This window comes from Drosophila subobscura, chromosome E (assembly GCF_008121235.1).
Source record: "Drosophila subobscura isolate 14011-0131.10 chromosome E, UCBerk_Dsub_1.0, whole genome shotgun sequence".
Lineage (NCBI taxonomy): Eukaryota > Metazoa > Arthropoda > Insecta > Diptera > Drosophilidae > Drosophila > Drosophila subobscura.
Window position 1 is genome coordinate 16790693 of NC_048531.1, and position 19616 is coordinate 16810308.

At 49.3% G+C, this 19616-nt stretch overlaps 4 protein-coding genes across 10 annotated transcripts; 1 reads left to right on the forward strand and 3 right to left on the reverse strand.

Moving 5' to 3' along the window:
- Positions 1–147: 147 nt before the first annotated feature.
- Positions 148–13801, reverse strand: LOC117890535 (maltase A3). Of its 7 annotated transcripts, XM_034795459.1 has the most exons (5): positions 13417–13801; positions 1160–1939; positions 640–1094; positions 431–574; positions 203–369 (listed from the first exon to the last, which is right to left on the reverse strand). In XM_034795459.1, exons 1-5 carry the CDS (start codon positions 13777–13779, stop codon positions 303–305), a joined length of 1809 nt encoding a protein of 602 aa, XP_034651350.1. In that variant the 5' UTR covers positions 13780–13801; the 3' UTR covers positions 203–302. The 7 variants fall into 7 exon arrangements, with proteins under 7 accessions (XP_034651351.1, XP_034651350.1, XP_034651347.1 ...); XM_034795460.1 differs by lacking the exon at positions 13417–13801 and having other exon boundaries at positions 148–369; positions 1160–2311; XM_034795456.1 differs by lacking the exons at positions 203–369; positions 431–574; positions 640–1094; positions 1160–1939 and adding exons at positions 8027–8147; positions 8217–8812; positions 8875–9537 and having other exon boundaries at positions 13288–13800.
- LOC117890537 (maltase A1) lies at positions 2702–4745 on the forward strand. The gene is made up of 3 exons (XM_034795462.1): positions 2702–4275; positions 4338–4481; positions 4539–4745. The coding sequence occupies exons 1-3, from the start codon at positions 2723–2725 to the stop codon at positions 4603–4605; spliced, it is 1764 nt and encodes a 587-aa protein (XP_034651353.1). The 5' UTR covers positions 2702–2722; the 3' UTR covers positions 4606–4745.
- A 44-nt stretch (positions 13802–13845) lies between the features above and the next one.
- On the reverse strand, positions 13846–16186 carry LOC117890534 (maltase A3). Its single transcript, XM_034795453.1, has 6 exons — positions 15903–16186; positions 15368–15828; positions 14860–15312; positions 14346–14800; positions 14147–14290; positions 13846–14080 (listed from the first exon to the last, which is right to left on the reverse strand). Exons 1-6 carry the CDS (start codon positions 16114–16116, stop codon positions 13912–13914), a joined length of 1896 nt encoding a protein of 631 aa, XP_034651344.1. The 5' UTR covers positions 16117–16186; the 3' UTR covers positions 13846–13911.
- Positions 16187–17263: 1077 nt separating this feature from the next.
- Positions 17264–19312, reverse strand: LOC117890539 (maltase A3). Its single transcript, XM_034795464.1, has 5 exons — positions 18486–19312; positions 18355–18411; positions 18097–18295; positions 17581–18032; positions 17264–17522 (listed from the first exon to the last, which is right to left on the reverse strand). Exons 1-5 carry the CDS (start codon positions 19295–19297, stop codon positions 17303–17305), a joined length of 1740 nt encoding a protein of 579 aa, XP_034651355.1. The 5' UTR covers positions 19298–19312; the 3' UTR covers positions 17264–17302.
- Positions 19313–19616: the final 304 nt, after the last annotated feature.

The window sequence follows — 19616 nt, forward strand, 5'->3', positions numbered from 1 at the left end:
CCTAAATATATAGAAAGTATGTCTAGGAAATAATAATAAATACAAATTTAAAGCTTAGCCAAATGATGTGGAGAAAGTTATAGAAAAAGAAAATGTTAGCCCAATGTATTTGATTCTCACTCTCTGTGTGTGTGTATGTTTGTTAAGTGTACATAAAAAACATAAGGAAGTACTTTTGATTCATAGCATAAATAAGATTAATATACACATACATATTATACATATATGAAATAATAATGCTAAATGTTGTTAGGCTGCATATACACATACAATATGTTTACGAAATAAAATCAAAATCAGTTTCATTGGGTGGTCAAAACCAAAGCCTCAGCTGCCTCCAGGCTCAGCATTTGTGCGTTGTAGCTGGTGCTACAAAAGGAGAGTAACAAAAGGTATTAAAAGAGTGTTAATCCTGCGGTAACCCACTTACCCCTCGGACTTGGTGGATGCCAAACTGCGCACGAGCAGCTGCAAGTTGCCGGACAAATTCTTATCAAACTCCCGCAAGTCAATGGTTGTGGCCTCTGTGCCAAAGTTGATGACAGCCACAATGGTGGGGGAATTGGCCAGCGAGCTACAGGTATCAAATATTAGCCGTGTTGCAAGCAACAAGTACTTAGTTCCATTCATGCCACTCACCGTCGCACCACAAATATGTCCTTGGTCAGTGCCACATACTTGGTGGAGCCATTCTGCAGCGTCTTTGAGTATTTACGCAGCGCCACCAGCTCCTTGTAGATCTTCAAATGGGAATGCTGCGCCGCCATCTCCGTTTCCACATTGACTGTGGCATAGTCCCCTGCCAGTGGCAGCCAGGTGGTGGGTCCATCGGTGAAGCCAGCATTTGCGCCGCTCGTCCACTGGAAGGGCGTACGCTCGGGATCGCGCGTGTACATCTCGTAGATATCCGCATTGGAGTTGCAACCCCACGGATCGACAGTGTCCTCCCAGCTGATCTCGCCATCCGTCATGCCAATCTCCTCACCCTGGTAGGTCACACTGGCCCCGGGCAGTACCATCACCAGCATGTTCATGCCATCAATGTGATCCACACCATAACGGCTGGCAGCACGTCGCTTGTCGTGGTTGCCCAGCTGCCATGAAGGGAAGGGGGAACGTGAATCCATGCAGCTACCATCCAGAAGTTTCTTCTACTTACCACCCAATTGGGCGTGCGTCCAGCTGGCATATTCTGCAGCCACAAGTCGATTGCCTCCTGCACGGACTGCGCACTGAGACCCTTCTGATCGATCACCGTAATCAGGTTAAAGTTGAAGGGCAGATGGGCGCCCTCCGTCGTCCGATTGCCATAGAACTGCATCGTGAACCACGCCGCAGTGTATGTCTCTATGAGCAGAACACTCGAGTTGCCACCGAAGATGCGCTTGTGATCGTCCAGCACCGTGCGCCACTGGTACACCATGTCCACGGTCTCCGGTCTGTTCTCAATGTACGTTGTGGTCAGATAGTCGCGATCATCTTCGTCCTCGGTGAGTCCACTCACAGCCTCATCGGGATACTGACCCTCCGCATCGGGCTGCACCTCAAACAGCGGCGGCAGTGCATCGCAGCGGAAGCCAGCGACGCCCTCGTTCAGCCAGTACCGCAGCACTCGCTTCATCTGCGCCACCACATCGGGATTGCGATAGTTGAGATCAGGCTGCTGCACCGCAAATTGGTGGAGATAATACTGCTGCCGCTCCTCGTTCCACTCCCAGGCTGTGCCGCGGAAATACTGCAGCCAGTTGGACGGTGGCTCTCGCTCTCCCGTTGTGGCATTCACCTTGCCATCGTGCCACACGTAGTAGTCCTCGTAGCCTCGCTCCCGCTTCACTGACTTCTTGAACCATTCGTTCTCATCACTAGAATGATTGGGCACAAAGTCCAGAATGATCTTCAGATCCAATTCATTCGCTTTCTTGATCAAAGCACGGAAATCCTCGAGTGTTCCATACTCCGGTTGAATGTCGAAAAAGTCGGAAATGTCGTAGCCAAAGTCCACCATGGGCGAGGTAAAAATGGGCGACAACCAGGCGGCCGTTACGCCCAGATCCTTGAGGTATTCCAGCTTGCTGGTGATGCCATTCAGATCCCCAATGCCATCTCCATCCGAATCCTTGAATGATCGCGGATAGATCTGATAGAACTGCGCCGTCTCCCACCAGTCCTTGGTCGCTGCTGCCGCCGCCGCCGAGCTCTGCACTTCACAGCCCTGACCTTGGCCAATGGCAAGCACCAACAGCAGCAGCGCTCGGAGCCCCAGCCGGGCCAATGTTTTGTTCCAAATCCCAGACATTATGTACGTCGCTTTGGCTCTTCCCTGGGGCTTTTATAGGCCTCTCCAGCGCGCACTTGGCCGGCGGTCTGTTAGATAAGCGACGACAATGGAAAATGCCAAAGTAGTGTGTCTGAAGAGTACTTTGGGGTACGATGTGTGATGGCCGACTTCAGGATTGCCTCTACCAAAAGCTGAAAGAGCAGAAGGGAAGCTCAAAGTTATAATCGTTTAAGAAATTTCATTGGCAGTCATTGTGGAAATTTTAACAGTGTATTTCGTGTTCGGTTTTGTGGCAGATACCATTGGACACTCGACTTTTGTTTTGTAAATGATTCACTGGAGGCCTCCACTCGATGTTCGCTTATCAATCACCCGGCTGGGACCTGCACGTAATCATATAAAAGAGCCACCTGTGAGTTGGGTTTACCCAAACCAATTATTAAAATGCACAGAGCTAGAGTTAATCTTTTCGCTGCACTCTGCTGCCTGGCAGTCCTGGCGCCGCCGTGCCTGTCCGCTGCCGTTAAGGCCAAGGACTGGTGGGAGACGGCGCAGTTCTATCAGATCTATCCACGCTCGTTTATGGACTCGGATGGAGATGGCATTGGCGATCTGAATGGCATCACCAGCAAGCTGGAATACCTCAAGGATCTGGGCGTAACGGCCGCCTGGCTGTCGCCCATCTTTACCTCGCCCATGGTGGACTTTGGCTACGACATTTCCGACTTTTACGACATTCAGCCGGAGTATGGAACACTCGAGGATTTCCGTGCTTTGATCAAGAAAGCGAATGAATTGGATCTGAAGATCATTCTGGACTTTGTGCCCAATCATTCGAGTGATGAGAACGAATGGTTCAAGAAGTCAGTGAAGCGGGAGCGAGGCTACGAGGACTACTACGTGTGGCACGATGGCAAGGTGAATGCCACAACGGGCGAGCGTGAGCCACCGTCCAACTGGCTGCAGGCCTTCCGCGGCAGTGCCTGGGAGTGGAACGATGTGAGGCAGCAGTATTACCTCCATCAGTTTGCGGTGCAACAAGCCGATCTCAACTACCGCAATCCGCTTGTCGTGGAGCAGATGAAGCGTGTGCTGCGCTACTGGCTGGACCTGGGGGTCGCTGGCTTCCGCTGTGACGCTGTGCCGGTGCTCTTTGAGATTGAAACGGATGCCAACGGACAGTATGCGGACGAGGAGGTGAGTGGCCTGACGGACGATGTGGATGCGCGCAACTACCTGAAGAGCGACCTCATCGAGAACCGTGTGGAGACCATTGACATGGCGTACCAGTGGCGTGTCGTGATGGACGACTATCAGCGCATTCACGGCGGCGATACGAGGGTGCTGCTGATCGAAACCTACGCCCCGCCCGCCTACACCATGCAGTTCTATGGCAATCGGTCCGTGGAGGGCGCCCATCTGCCCTTCAACTTCAATCTGATCACGGTGCCCGCCAGCGATGGCGTCTCCGCGGGCTCCATCAAGACGGCGGTGGACAACTGGATGAAGAATCTTCCCTCAGGTCGCACGGCCAATTGGGTGATTGGCAATCACGATCAGCGGCGGGCGGCCAGTCGCTATGGAACGGCCAATGCGGACGCCATGAACATGCTGGTGATGATCCTGCCGGGTGCCAGCGTCACCTACCAGGGCGAGGAGCTGGCCATGACCGATGGCGAAATCAGCTGGGCGGACACACAGGATCCAGCGGCCTGCAACTCCAACGCGGACGTGTACGAGCAGTTCACACGCGATCCCTCCCGCACGCCCTTCCACTGGACGAGCGGCACCAATGCGGGTTTTTCCACGGCCGCAAAGACGTGGCTGCCCCTGGCCACCGACTTTGCCAGTGTCAATGTGGAGACGCAGTCCTCGGCGGAGCGTTCACATCTGAAGATCTACAAGTCGCTGGTGGCGCTCAGGAAATCCTCGACAACACTGCAGAAGGGATCCACAAAGTATGGAGTGCTCAAGGAGAATGTTTTCGTGGTGAAACGGTGAGTGAAGGCAGCCAGAAGGGATTGCTTGAGATCAAATTTAAACCGTTTCCACTTCACAGCCACCTCTCTGGCTCCGAGTCCATTGTTTATGTGGCCAATTTGGCCAGCAAAGGCATCACCGTGGATCTCTACGAGTTCGATAAGACGCTGCCAACGCATCTGAATCTGCTCATACGCAGCCTGCAGTCATCCAAGAAGGAGAAGTAAGAAAATGCTGGCCCAGAGACGTGTTTAACTCACTAAAACTCTCTCTCTTTCAGCGCTTTGTTCGAGGTGTATGAACTGAGTCTGGCTGCTGGCGAGTCCTTGGTGCTGAGCACCATATGAAGCTGAAACTGTAGCAACTTTCAGGCTTTTCCGGGTTCGATTATCGCCCTCACTTCACAAAATACTTTTATCTTTTGACTCAAAGCAAATACGCCGCGGCGGCTTGCATAAATAAAGCAAAAACAAACCACTCAACCACACACACACACACACAACACACACTGAAACTCGCCTCGTCATACACTTCTCATTCGCTCCTTACATGCACCCCCCTTCTGCCCGGGAAGGTGCCCACGGAGTTACTCTGTTAATTCCCGCCGCTCGGCAAATGCTCGGGGTTTCGCCATTTAAAGTGTTTACACACAAATTAAAGTCAAGCACAAAGTCAGCCCCCCTCCCCACTGTATTCGCTGAGTGTTTTGTATTTTATACTTTGTGTGCTTAAAAAAAGGAACCCAAGAGTCCGGGTTAGCCCCAGTACACACTCGTATCGTTTATGTGTGTGTGTGTGTGTGCCACAATGTGTAAGAGTAAATACAGACGCCGACCAGGGACTAGGCCCATAAAACAACACTGTCTGCTGCTGCTGCTGCTGCTGCTGCTCCTGGTTATGGTCTTGGGATTTTGCTCTTTGAAGTCGAAACCATCGAGAGTGGCTCGATGAGTTTTACACCAAGTGGGGCAGATCGATAACCACAGCTAGCATAAATTCTAAAGCAACCCATCTGCAAACGAAACGAGAAGGGACGTGTGAGACGCTTCTTACGCGTCACAACTTTTATACCCGGCACTCAGTACTACATCTGCACTGTAGCGGTTATTTGTCAAATTTTACATTTTTTCTTCATCTGTCATCTATATCAACAACACTGCTCACGCCAACACGCTCCTTTAGCTCGCCACCCTCCCCTATAGAGTCTATAGTATAGACACACACTGCAGACTCACGGCAGAGGCAGAGCCAGCGGCAGAGGCAGAGCCAGCGGCAGAGGCAGAGCCAGCGGCAGACGGCCAGTGTTTTGCTATAAGCTGCGGGACAGGGTGGGTTTGGCCACTGAAAATTAATTTCTTCATTGTGGCTATAATAATGATCCAATCGGATCCCAATTTGGTGATCTGATAGATATGGTCATTCCCTACGGAATGGCGTTTTTGGTTTTCTGCTATCTTCAAAATTGTAGATTTGGGAGGTTTTCGCCCTTTTGCGAAGGCGGAAGGGGGAGTGGCTCTTTTTGGAAATACACTTGTAACAGTGTGAGCACATAGAAGTATGGATGCAAAATTTGGTGGATCTAGCTTTTATGGTCTCTGAGATCCAGGCGCTCAACAAGACGGACGGACCGACGGACAGACAGACAGACAGACATAGACTCGGCTATTGATGCTGACCAAGAATATATATACTTTATGGGGTCGGAAACGTTTCCTTCTGTGCGTTACATACATTCACTTTGTGCACAAATACAATATACCCTATTTACTCTTCGAGTACCGGGTATAAAAAAAACTTCAATTGCCTTCTAAATAATTAAATTGCGTTTACACATGGTAATTGGCAGGCAGACTGCTGCCTACAGGGGAGGAGCTGCCCCGCTGTTAAGTATACGGCAAAGATTTTTCGAATATTTGAAATTGTTTGCACACCCACACACACATGGCAAGGGGAGTTTGGCTGTCTGTCGGCCTGTCAGTGGTGCCCCCCTCCCAGTCGAGTATTCCACCTGATTTGAGTGGATTTCACGTGCGATTAGTTTTGATAACAATTACGGAATTGAATTTCCTCGAACAGGTTATCAACACAAAAATTGCTGAAGTGCAGCTTCAAAACAATTTCCAAAATAAACTTTAAAGTTTATAGAGTGGAACCACAAATTCTGAGAACCACTTACGAAAGCAAAAACCAGACATCAAGCGGCTTAAACAACAGATTTAGGCGAACAAATCCAGGTTTTAGCCACCGAAACTCTTTGATTTCGCTTTGATAGTATTATTTGGGATGTATGGGCTACAAAAAATTAGCAGTCTGCATCCAGCGAGGCGTAAAAATGAATAATAAAATGAATCGTGTAAATGGCTGCGTGACCCGTCAGCCCATTAAAAAGGTCACACAAGCCCAGACACACACACACACACACACACACAAAGCTATGCTACTGAGGAGCCACTTCACCCCCACGCACGTGACCAGAAACCTTAAAAAATCAAATATGAAATTGTGAAAATGTGAAAATGGAAACCGCATGACAGACGGATACGGTGGCAAAAGTGGAGGAGTTCCTTCCACCTGATGGCAGGCAGTCTGGCAGCGCCTTCTGCCTTCTGTCATTTTATGCATTTCATTTTCGTACAGATAATGAAGTTAATTTCCCAAAGAGAAGCGACACAGAAATCTTTACATTTAAGATGATTTTCGGAGATTTACGGATCCGTGGAGCGTTCGACCGACAACAAAACTTTTTGTGGCCCTTCCTATTGAACAACTTTTTAAAAGGCATTAAGTTTGTTGTAATCGTGGGCCACGGCACCCGGAAGGTAGCCCTGGCTCTTGCACATTTAGTTAACGTACTCAGAGCACCGACAACGTTTGCATATTAATTATGTTTGCCCGCACGGCTTCATATTTGAGTTACGCCAGGCTGATGGGTTGCTGATGTGGGACTGTCTCTGGATCGGCACGTGCCAGCTGGCCAGGTACGATTCGGAGAATCGAAGCTGAAGCTGGGGAAGTTCATTTACTCGCTGGCCGGCCGGCCGGCTGGCCGTCATCTCATTAATTGCACCGCAACGAAGAACGAGAACGAGCTGGCTGGCTCATAACTGTGGGCCAAAGGGTTGACTTATGCTCGCCAGGAGTCGGTGGCACTCGGCATGCCTCGCACGTTTGCCGCTGGGTTGACAGTTAATCCCACAGAGGAGCACGCAGATGACAGACCAATTGTCGCGTCAGGGCAGAGGAAATGTGGTAGGACCGTGGGAAGGAGTCTGTGTCGAGGCTAACGATGATACTGCAGTTCTCCCTGAAAGGAACTATTTAATATTCATCCGCCAATGCTGTACTTTGCCTTTCAACGAAGCTGAATACTCGACATAATTTCACTTAAATTTGTGCGAGTAAATTAAAAATCCAAGCAGGGAGAAGTTACGCTGCTACGACGCTTGTTACTCTCACCAACTACGAGCACACACACCCACACACCCTAACACACACAGAAACTCCTTGCCGCACTTCCGCGACACCTTCTGCGGTCTGACAGTCGGCTCTCATTTTGGCAGGGAGGCAACGCTTCGGTTGCGTGATTTGTGTGTCTTATCAATCACGACTAATGGAATTTCTTTTGCACCCCGCCCAGCCGTGCTTGACTGAGGACGAAGTTCCCTCATAATTTGTAATAAGTTGGCCACGAATACGACCTTAAATTGAAAAGTTTTCCAATGTCGTTTGCCCCAAATACCAGCACGTCCACGACTACGAGTACGAGTACATGTGCAAAAATATTTATATTTCACTTTACGAATTTCTCTTTAGAGCATTGCTCTACACAGACTCCAAAATCAAGGCAGCGTATGGTTCCAGGGTGAGACTGCTAAGGGTAACGCTATCGCTACAGGGATATAATCGATATATACAAGTATAAATATTGGATAATTATTATTAATTGATGAAAACTTACCCAACAGTTGCCTTGGCCTGGGGATTGGACACCTTGATCTTGTAGTTGCCGGAGGCATACAGTGGACCAGCCACATCCACACCCGTTACCTTGGTCTCCAGCACATTGGCCACCAGCACCAAGGTGGCCTCTCCACTCAGCGATCGTTTGATGGCCAGCACATTGTCTCCCACATTGGCATACCTGGTGGCACCAAGCTGGAGGGTCTTCAGCTGACGCAACTGCGTCAACTGCTTGTACAGGCTCAGGTGGCTGGTGGTGCTGGCATTCTCTGTTTTGACATTTATAGTCTGGTAGTTGGGGTTTATCGGCAACCAGGTGCTGCTGCTGGTGGAGAAACCTGCGTTCGCTTCATTGCTCCAGTGGAATGGAGTCCGCACTGGGTCGCGTGAGAACTGATCGTAGATATCTGCGTTCGAGTTGCAACCTGCCGGATCGCGAGAGTCCTCCCAGCTGATGTCGAGGTCTGTCATACCCAGCTCCTCGCCTTGGTAGGTGATACTCACTCCAGGCAGGAACATCTGCAGCATGTTCATTAGGTCAATGCGATCTTCGCCGAAGCGAGTGCCAACCCGACTCCGATCGTGGTTGCCCATCTAAAAGGAAATTGAAATATCTTTAACTTTTTATTAATTTTTAAGCGTGGAGGAACACTTACCACCCAGTTGGCCGTCTTTCCGGATGGCATCTGTCCTAGCCAGCTATTGATGATCTTCACAAAGCCGCCTGCAGGGAGCTTGGTATTGTCCTTGACTCCATTGCCGCCCACAATGAACTGAAAGTTGAATGGAATCTCAGCTCCCTTGGCGGTTCGATTGCCGTAGAACTGCATAACGTAGTCCAGCTCAGAGTAGGTCTCCACCATAATGATACGCGTGTCTCCTCCATGGACGCGCTGATAGTCGTCCAACAGTGTCTTCCACTGAAAGACCATCTCCACAGTTTCGCGAAGGTCTTGGGTGTGAATATGCTTCAGATAGGCCTCATTGTCGGGGTCGTCAGTGGTGCCGCTAAGCGGCTCGTCTGGATAGCGTCCGTTGGCGTCGGGCAATGACTCAAAGCACCATGCGACGGCATCCATGCGAAAACCTGCAACGCCGCGATCCAGCCAGTAGGTCAGCACCCGCTTCATTTGAGCCACCACCAACGGATTGCGGTAGTTCAGATCGGGCTGCTTCACGGCAAACTGATGAAGGTAGTACTGCTGCCTCTTCTCGTTCCACTCCCAAGCGCTACCACGGAAGCCCGACAGCCAGTTCGAGGGCGGCTCGCGCTGCCCCGTGTTGGAGTTCACATAGCCATCGTGCCACATGTAGTAGTCCTCGTAGCCCTTCTCTCGATTCACAGACTTTTCGAACCAGACGCTCTCGTCACTCGAATGATTTGGCACAAAGTCCAGAATTATCTTGATGTTACGCTTCTTGGCCTCCGCCACAAGCTGATCGAAATCATCCATCGTGCCATACTCGGGTTGAATGTCAAAAAAGTCAGAGATGTCGTAGCCAAAGTCCACCATGGGGGAGGCGAAAATGGGAGACAGCCAAGTGGCTGTGACTCCGAGCTCCTTTAGGTAGTCCAGCTTCGAAATAATGCCCTGAATATCGCCAATACCATCGCAATCAGAGTCCTTGAAAGAGCGTGGATAGATCTGATAGAACTGGGCCACCTGCCACCAGTCCCGCTTTGCCTCCGTTGACGCCGCCGCCCTATCTTGATGCGGTTCAAGGCTGAGGTCTACGGCAGCAGCACGCCCGAGCGTGCAGAGCAACCCCAGCAGGAGAATGGTTACCAGTAAGCTGTGTAGGAACGTCATGACTGACTTAGAGGCACCCACACGGAAGCCCCCTTTTATAGCTCGTCTCTACAGTGATCTCGTCGACGATAAGCTCAAGTTCTCATGTGAGTGATTCTTACTTGGAGTGTTTAATTAGTCAACAAGCGGAATCACGTGTGGAACTTTACCGGTGGGTGAGATAGAGGGCCACTTGAGTCAGAGATAAGTATTTACTGCTGCTCTCCTCATACTTGAGTAGTGGAAAATCTCGTGGTTACGTCAGAAGGATAAGCGGGACCGTGGAAAGTGGTAAGCGCGCGACGATTTCCGGAAAAACGATTTCCGATACAAATACGAATTAATTCCAACCACATTTCAATCAGAGCAAATATTTTGTGTAGATTAATATAAGGATAGGCATAACAGTACTGAATTTCGTGTGGAAACACTAACGAAGAAGAGTCAGATCTGAAAGGCCTCACCTCACCATTCAAAAAGAGAGAGAGCGTCGATACGCTCTGTACTGGCTTCTTTCTTATTGCTTTTCTCCTCTTCTTCACATTGGGCATTGGAGAGGGACAGGGGACATCTTCTGCGCACATCTTCTGCGCCGCATTTTTTGCAAACACATACGCACGTACACACATTGCCAGAGATCACGTGACCTACGAATATGCATATGCATAGAAAATGTAAATATGTATGTACGTTTGTATGTATGTATGTACAAGCAAATTTTGTACATGAAATGTACAGTACACTTTCTCATTCAATGCCTCAGTTGTTCTGCCGCTCAGCCATTTGTATGCCATTTTGACGATGGACTCCGCTCTGGATCAGTAACTGTTTTTTTTGCAATTTTTGCAATGCTTCACCAAACCACTTCGTTACACAAAATTCTGCTCCACAAAACCAACTACACTGGACTTCACCACTGCCACACAATTTTTCTGTAGGATTTTCCATTAATTTTCGGATTTTCGCGACCCGACACGCGAAGCTGACTTAAAACCACGCGCTTTGTTCCGAAAAATTAAAAGTGAGAGAGCGCCGCAGGTTTGAGTGTGTAGGTGGCTTGGTTTCTAGAACATTCTATGCTCTCTTTTTTATGCTCTCTCATTTGACTTTTGTCTTCTTTCTCTCCTACTCCAAGAGAGTGTGCGTTTGACGAGTGACCATTTGCTAATGCAACGGTGAATGTTGATGTGTGCAGGGGGTGAGGAAGCTGTGCAGACGAAAAGGAGAACGATAGCACTGAATGTTCGAGAAACTATGTAAATACACACATACATATGTGTGTATGTAAGCCTCCTAAGAATTCAATTGCCGACAAATTTAAATTGAAAGCGGATCAGATTTGAAATTGTAACTAGTCTTAGTTTCTAGAACATTATATGCTCGCCTTCAAAAGCACTTCCTAATTGCTCTCCCATCTTACTTTGATTTTTGTGCTGTTCCCTCTCCTACTCCAAGAGAGCGAACGTTTGTGCGTTTGCTGAGTAACTTGTTAACGAAGTGGTATACATATGTAAGTGGCAGAGAGGTACAGTTCTGTGCACTTTTATTGGCATGTGGTTGGGTGAGGGGAGAAGAAGCTGAGCGGACCATAAGGAAAAGGTGGAAAAAATAGAGGACAGCATATGTACATATGTAGTATCACGAGGCAATCTTTTCGCTTTGCATTTTGTGTCAATACAAGACTATACGCGATCATAATGGCGAAAGGAGCTGGGTTCCGTATAAGAGACCGTATAATTCGGATCACACCGCATTAAAATAAATAAATTGGATACAAAATATTGATTCTTTTCCTGAACATAATATATTTATATATCTTTGAATTAATAGTACTCTACACAGATTCCAAAATAATCGCCGCGTACGGTTCCAGGGAGAGATTACTCAGGGTAACGCTGTCGCTGCAGAGAGAAAGTCAATGTATTAGTAGAAACTTTGATAATAATGAGCGAGAGCTTACCCCACAGATGCCTTGGCCTGGGGATTGGACACCTTGATCTTGTAGTTGCCGGAGGCATACAGTGGACCAGCCACATCCACACCCGTTACCTTGGTCTCCAGCACATTGGCCACCAGCACCAAGGTGGCCTCTCCACTCAGCGATCGTTTGATGGCCAGCACATTGTCTCCCACATTGGCATACCTGGTGGCACCAAGCTGGAGGGTCTTCAGCTGACGCAACTGCGTCAACTGCTTGTATAGGCTCAGGTGGCTGGTGGTGCTGGCACTCTCCGTCTTGGCGTTAACGGTCTGGTAGTTGGGGTTAATCGGCAGCCAGGTGTTGCTGTTGGTGGAGAAGCCGGCGTTCGCTTCATCGCTCCATTGGAAGGGTGTTCGGCCAGGGTCACGTGTAAATTCCTCGTAGATATCTGCATTGGAGTTGCAGGCCGATGGATCACGCGTGTCCTCCCAGCTGATGTCGAGGTCTGTCATGCCCAGCTCCTCTCCTTGGTAGGTCACACTCACTCCAGGCAAGAACATCTGCAGCATGTTCATTAGGTCAATGCGATCCTCGCCATATCGACTGCCCACTCGACGCTGATCGTGGTTGCCCATCTAAATGGAAATTTATAATTTAGAAGTTAGCGAATCTATTTGAAGAGTTTAAGGACTTACCACCCAGTTTGCCGTCTTTCCGGCCGGCATCTGTACCATCCAACTATTGATGATCTTCACAAAGCCGCCTGCTGTGAGCTGTGTATTGTTTTTATCTCCATTGCCGCCCGTAATAAACTGGAAGTTGAATGGAATCTCAGCTCCCTTGGCCGTTCGGTTGCCATAGAACTGCATAACGTAGTCCAGCCCAGAGTAGGTTTCCACCATAATGATACGCGTGTCGCCTCCATGGACGCGCTGGTAATCGTCAAAGAGTGTCCTCCACTGAAAGACCATCTCCACCGTTTCGCGAAGGTCTTGGGTATGGATGTGCTTCAGGTACGCCGAATTATCGGGATCATCCGTGTAGCCGCTCAGTGGTTCATCTGGGTAGCGTCCATTCTCGTCCGGCAATGACTCGAAGCACCATGGAACCGCATCCATGCGGAAACCGGCAACGCCCCGATCCAGCCAGTAGGTCAGCACCCGCTTCATTTGCGCCACTACCTGGGGGTTGCGGTAGTTCAAATCGGGCTGCTGCACTGCGAACTGATGGAGATAATACTGCTGCCTGTCTTCGTTCCATTCCCACGCACTGCCACGGAATGCCTGAATCCAGTTGGAGGGCGGCTCTCGCTTCCCAGTGATAGAGTTTACATATCCATCGTGCCACATGTAGTAGTCCTCGTAGCCCTTCTCCCTTTTGACTGACTTCTTGAACCACTCGTTCTCATCGCTAGAATGATTTGGCACAAAGTCCAAAATGATCTTGATGTTACGCTTCTTGGCTTCCGCCACAAGCTGGTCGAAATCGTCCAGAGTTCCGTACTCTGGCTGGATGTCGAAAAAGTCTGAGATGTCGTAGCCAAAGTCCACCATGGGGGAGGTGAAAATGGGCGACAGCCAAGTGGCCGTAACTCCGATCTCCTTTAGGTAGTCCAGCTTCGAAATGATGCCCTGAATGTCGCCGACGCCATCGCCATCAGAGTCCTTGAAGGAGCGTGGATAGATCTGATAGAACTGGGCCACCTGCCACCAGTCCCGCTTTTCCTCCTTTGACGCCGCAGCCCTATCTTGATGCTGTTCAAGGCTGAGGTCTACGGCAGCAGCACGCCCGAGCGTGCAGAGCAACCCCAGCAGGAGAATGGTTACCAGTAAGTTGTGTAGGAATGTCATGACTGACTGAGAAGCCCCCACACGGGAGCCCCCTTATATAGTGATCTGGTCGACGATAAGCACGAGTAGTTCTCACATGAGTGTTTTTTATTTGGAGTGTTTAATATGACGACAAGCTGCTGGAATCACGCGTTAGTGGTGGGCGAGATAGAGGGCCACTTGAGCTAACCAGAGATAAATAGCGAGCACCGGCAGCTGACGAATCTCTCCGTTGGTGGCATAACCAAAATACGAGGAGGTTGATTGAAGGACAAATGAATCCTTGGGTTGCAATTGCACTGATGTCGAATTGATGAGATCGCTGGGAGGGAAACGTATTGAATTAGTTATGAAATTAATGATTACGAAGATAGAACCTAGAACCTACCCCACTTTGAACTTGGATCGCTCTGCGACCAGCACAACTTTTAGATGAGCGGGCAAATCTGGGAAACTCTGCTGCAGGTTGACAGTCTCCACTCCATCGTAGATATTCAACAGAGTCACAAATGTGTCGTCATGTTGTAGATATCTGCAGAGATATCTTTCATTATTATTGAATCAAATTGGACAAGGAGTTGCCTCACCTTTTCACAGCCAAAACATTGTCATTCAGGGCTTTCACATCAGTTTCTCCCCGTTGCAGAGTCTTTGCCTGCATTCTCAGCTTCCAAAGCTGTTTGTAGACATTTAGGTGGCTCAGAGGCTGGGTCTTTTCCAGCTCCACGTTGATCTGCCTGTAATCCTCCCCGATGGGTAGCCAAGTCTTGCTGGCATTGCTGAATCCCGCATCAGGAGCGTCGCTCCATTGAAAGGGCGTGCGTTCCGGATCGCGTGAGAACTGTTCGTAGATGCTTGGGTTGGTGTTGCAGGCGGAGGGATCGACAGTGTCCTTCCAGGAGATCCACACATCTGTCATCCCCAGCTCTTCGCCCTGGTAGGTCACACTGGCTCCGGGAAGAGTGGCAGTCAGCATGTTCAGCATGTCTACACGATCCCTGCCTAGCCGGGAGCCAACTCGCGGCTTGTCATGGTTGCCCAGCTGGTGAAATAAAACCAATGAGGAATGTCTAATAAAGTTAAGGAGGAAGGTTCACTCACCACCCAATTGGCCGTACGGCCTTTGGGCATATGCTGAAGCCATTTCTGCACTGTGCCGGCATAGGCCCAGGCATTGGACGAGTTTGTCAGCTCGCTTATCAGCAGAAAGTTGAATGGCAGCTGAGCGCCCTCGGCCGTGGCATTGCCGTAGTACTGCATCACGATATCGATGGGTGAATAGGTCTCGGCCATTAAGATGCGCTCCTCGCCACCGTGCACCCGCTGAAACTCATCCAGCACCGCACGCCACGAGTAGACGAGGTCAATTGTCTCCGGCTGATCGACGGTGTAGATGTGCTGCAGATAGCCGTAGTCGTCGGGATCATTGTCCCAGTCATTGCGGGGCTCATCGCGGTACTGATTCTGTGCATCGGGTGCTATCTCAAAGACATGTGGCACAGCGTCGATCCGAAAGCCGGATACGCCCTTGGCCAGCCAAAAGCGTAGCACATTCTAAAAGGTACGAAAATTCTATGATTACAGCTGCTAATTCGTGATGTCCACTCACATTCATGGCCTCCCGCACTTTGGGATTGCGATAGTTAAGATCCGGCTGCTTCTTAACAAACTGATGGAAATAGTACTCCTGTCGCCCCTCGTGCCACTGCCAGGCGGAGCCACGGAACACGCTGATCCAGTTGCTCGGGGGATGGCGAGTGCCGTTGACCATGCGGCCGGGATGCCACACGTAGAAGTCCTTGAACTCTGGATCCCCGGCCGCAGAGCGCTTGAACCACTCGCACTCGTCACTCGAATGGTTGGGCACAAAGTCGAGAATTATCTTGATGTCCAGCTGCTTGGCCACCTTCATCAAATTCTCGAAATCAGCCATGGTCCCAAAAATGGCAGCTATCTCCGTAAAGTTGGCAATGTCATAGCCAAAGTCGGCCATGGGCGAGGTGAAGATGGGCGACAGCCAGGTGGCCGTGATACCCAGCTCCTTGAGGTAAGACAGCCTATCCGAGATGCCTGCGCAATTGCAATCGAATTATTACCACGCACACCTCAACCCTCTCTCTGTCACTCTTTCACTGTATTCTCACCATTCAGGTCGCCCACGCCATCGCCGTTGCTGTCTTTAAATGACCTTGGATAGATCTGATAAAAGGCCCCGGACTGCCACCACTTCAGATCCGTTGGCTGCTCCTCGATATCCACGAAATTAGCGTGATAATTGGGAAAGGGCTGACCGTGCACCACTGCTAGAAGCTGCAGCAGACCCAAAGCCAAAGCGGCCGAACGGTGCGTAATCATCATTGATGGACTTGCCTGGGAACAGATTGGCTAAACGGTATTACTAGTCGAATGAACAAACAAGAGCAAAATGCGACTGTTGGATCTGATCAAGTGCCAAACAGATTTATACCGCATAGAATTATGCAAAGAGGGAGAGAGAGCGATTGCTTGCGAGCTCGGCATGCGGTCAGCGAGAGCAAAGTACAGTGAACTCTCGTTAGATTGATTATTTTAAGCACTCTCAGCAGACTGTGAAAGTAGCTGAGTCGGCAGCCAAATATCATATTATTTCAGATAATAATAGCCTTGATTAGAAAGAAAATCTATTTTGGCAAGCTGGCTTACACTCTGTCGAGCGTCCACTGTACTTGAATATTTTTAAACTGCGCAGCAGAGCAAAGGAAAGAAAACGATGGGGAGAGTTAAATAGAAAGATTCGGAGAGAACATTGCATCATACACTAGGTGACAAAATTATTTGTCTCGGCAGCTGAGATTTTACAAATATGTATGCTGATGAGTTTTATTGCATTAGTTATTGTAAACACCAACCATATGCTATTTATATGTGTGTATTTGTTTTGTTGATATTAACTAAAATATTTGAATTACGAGCTGTCGTCCGAGCTACCGTACGCACACAAATTACACTAGCTGTGTTCGTTCAATTCCTGTGCTGTACTTGTGCTCCGCTGAGGTTCTTCATTCTTTTTTACCGCAATATCACAGCTTGCTGTGCAAAGCCATTTCTGTTCCTTCTTTCCTCTTTGCTTAACCATTCTTGTTTACCACGACGTCGCAACTTCTCTGTATTCGAGAATGTCACACACTGAGTGACAAAACTCTATTCATCGGCAGTTAAAATATTACAATTTTATTGATGAGCTCTGTTCTGTTAGTTTATGTTTTAAATAAATATATTCCATATATGTTTTTACATATGTATGTGTATGTATTTGTTTTGCTAGGACCACCTACATACATAGATTAGAGTACCTAGTGATAGTTGCAGCCATAGCTTGCGCACTAAAATAAATTACACCGACTGTGTTCGTGCTCTGCCTTTACTGTACTTATTTTCCAATTTACTTGTCCAGCATCGCGGCTGCAATAACAAATCTCCAATGTGTCACCGCGTCTGCAAATTAAAATTTAAATAATTCGAGCAATTTGTGGAATGTCATGTTTATTAAAATAAAGCAAATACATTAAACCGTTGTGGTTGACCGCAGCACAATGGCTTCGTGTGGCATTAGGGTGACACTGCTGGCCGAGATTTTATCGCCGACTCGCTTGATGGACTTGTCTGTGACCAGGGCGTACTGGAAATTGGCGGGAAGTCCACCGAATACCTTCGTCAGATCCACATTCTCTATGGTGTCAAAAATGTTGAACAGGGAAATGTAGACGTAGTCGCCGCTCAGGTAACTGGAATTTGGAACATCTTTATATCGATTCTTTGGTTAGAGCATGCCACGAAACTCACCGCTTGACGGCCAGGACGTAGTTGCTGACTGCCTTGATCTCGGCAGAGCCCTCTTCGATGGTGGGCTCCTTGCGCAGCTGCTGCAGCCGCTTGAAGATGTTCAGATGGCTGAGAGCGACTCCACGCTCCGTCTTCACGTTGCGTTGGGCATAGTCTTGGCCCACTGGCAACCAAGTGCTCGATGCAGTGGTGAAGCCAGCCATCTTTTCGTCCGACCAGTGCATGGGGGTACGAGCGGGATCGCGTGAATTGTCCATATAATTCGACTCATATCCGTTGCAGGCCTGAGGGTCCACAGTGTCCTCCCAGGACACGTAGCCATCGAGCATGCCGATCTCCTCGCCGTTGTACGTGATACTGCAGCCAGGCAGCGTAAGCAACAGAATGTTGAAGAGATCAACGCGATCTGCACCGAATCGGGAGCCCACGCGGTTCTTGTCATGGTTGCCAATCTGATCGGATGATTATGTATGTGTTATGCGAATGCGGGTGTGGGAGTATCGTGATAGCACTTACCACCCAGTTGGCGCTCTTGCCTTCTGGCATCAGGTTCAGCCAATTGTTAATTAGGTATTCGTAGTGATAGGCATCGGAATCGTAGTGCAGATTGCTAATCAACTGGAAGTTGAACGGTATCTGGGCGCCGTCGGCCGTGCTGTTGCCATAGTAGTCCATGACGATCTCAATGGGTGACCAGGTCTCCACCATGAGAATGCTACGGCAACATATAAACATAAATAATAGCATAATCGTTACAAAGAGACAACCACCTACCGCTCTTCGCCACCATTGTCGGCCTGGAACTGCTCGAGAATCTCACGCCACTCGAATCTGTAAGTAAAGATGAAATATCGTGAGTTTTCCATGCTCTAACTATTACTCCCACTCCATAGAACTGCACTTACACCAAGTGAGGGGTCTCTGGCTGATCCACGGTGTAGATTTTGTGGGTGTAGCCATACTCATCGGGATCATTGGTCCAATCGTTGCGCGGCTCATCGGGATAGTTGCCATTCGCGTCCGCCTCAATCTCGAAGGCATGGTAGATGGCATCAACGCGGAAGCCGTCCACACCCTTCTCCAGCCAAAAGCGAAGCACATTGTTCATCTCCTCGCGCACCACGGGATTGCGGAAATTGAAGTCGGGCTGCTTCTTGTGGAACTGGTGAAGGTAGTACTCCTGGCGGCCCTCATGCCACTCCCAGGCCGAGCCGCGGAACACGCTCACCCAGTTGGTGGGTGGACGACGCTGCCCGTTGGCATCGACAAAGCCGGGATGCCAGATGTAGTAGTCCTTGTACTTCTCCTCGCCAGCAGCAGAGCGGATGAACCAGTCGCATTCATCGCTCGAGTGATTGGGCACGAAATCCAGAATGATCTTCACATTCAGCTCCTTGGCACGGGCGACCACGTTCTCAAAGTCCTCCATGTCGCCGAAGAGTGGATCCACGTCCTTGAAGTCGGAGATGTCGTAACCAAAATCGGCCATGGGTGATTTCAGGAAAGGCGACAGCCAAGTGGCCGTCACACCGATCTCCTTGAGATATTCCAATTTCTCTGTGACACCATTCAAGTCACCGATTCCATCACCATCGGTGTCCTTAAAGGATCGCGGATAGATCTGATAGAACGAGGCTGTCTTCCACCACGGAGTGGCCGCATCGACGGCCAGAAGGCCAAGGCCTATCAACAGAAACAGGCTCAACCAAGAAGTCATTGTTAACTGAAAATAGTACGAATATAATACCTTTCTTATATACGAAACGTTTAGCCCAAATGATAGCGCCCCTGCTATAAACTATTGGGCATTAAGGCTTATCATTTATGACTTTCGAGCCACACCAGCAGGGGGAAATATATGAGGAGACCTTTGACCGGGAGAAATGCGTATGAAATAAACACAGCTGAGTCAGGAGTCGTGCTACTGAGACTGATACTGGAGTAAGGGAAGAACTGCCATCGGGAATTGGATATTGGATGGTAACAAAAAGAGAGCTGACACCTCGCCATGTTGGAGGACCCTTCATGACCTACAC

Bases quoted from the DNA above. Each gene is read 5' to 3' on its own strand.
- LOC117890537 (XM_034795462.1), top strand. From the start codon at position 2,723: ATGCACAGAGCTAGAGTTAATCTTTTCGCTGCACTCTGCTGCCTGGCA. The intron at 4,276-4,337 runs GTGAGTGAAGGC...TCCACTTCACAG, and splicing joins AATGTTTTCGTGGTGAAACG to CCACCTCTCTGGCTCCGAGT. The intron at 4,482-4,538 runs GTAAGAAAATGC...TCTCTCTTTCAG, and splicing joins CAGTCATCCAAGAAGGAGAA to CGCTTTGTTCGAGGTGTATG.
- LOC117890535 (XM_034795456.1), bottom strand. From the start codon at position 13,779: ATGACATTCCTACACAACTTACTGGTAACCATTCTCCTGCTGGGGTTG. The intron at 8,813-8,874 runs GTAAGTGTTCCT...ATTTCCTTTTAG, and splicing joins GAAAGACGGCCAACTGGGTG to ATGGGCAACCACGATCGGAG. The intron at 8,148-8,216 runs GTAAGTTTTCAT...ATATCCCTGTAG, and splicing joins CAGGCCAAGGCAACTGTTGG to CGATAGCGTTACCCTTAGCA.
- LOC117890534 (XM_034795453.1), bottom strand. From the start codon at position 16,116: ATGATGATTACGCACCGTTCGGCCGCTTTGGCTTTGGGTCTGCTGCAG. The intron at 14,291-14,345 runs GTGAGGCAACTC...ATATCTCTGCAG, and splicing joins AATGTTTTGGCTGTGAAAAG to ATATCTACAACATGACGACA. The intron at 14,081-14,146 runs GTAGGTTCTAGG...TTTCCCTCCCAG, and splicing joins CGATCCAAGTTCAAAGTGGG to CGATCTCATCAATTCGACAT.
- LOC117890539 (XM_034795464.1), bottom strand. From the start codon at position 19,297: ATGACTTCTTGGTTGAGCCTGTTTCTGTTGATAGGCCTTGGCCTTCTG. The intron at 18,033-18,096 runs GTAAGTGCTATC...TCATCCGATCAG, and splicing joins GCAAGAGCGCCAACTGGGTG to ATTGGCAACCATGACAAGAA. The intron at 17,523-17,580 runs GTGAGTTTCGTG...TCCAAATTCCAG, and splicing joins TACGTCCTGGCCGTCAAGCG to TTACCTGAGCGGCGACTACG.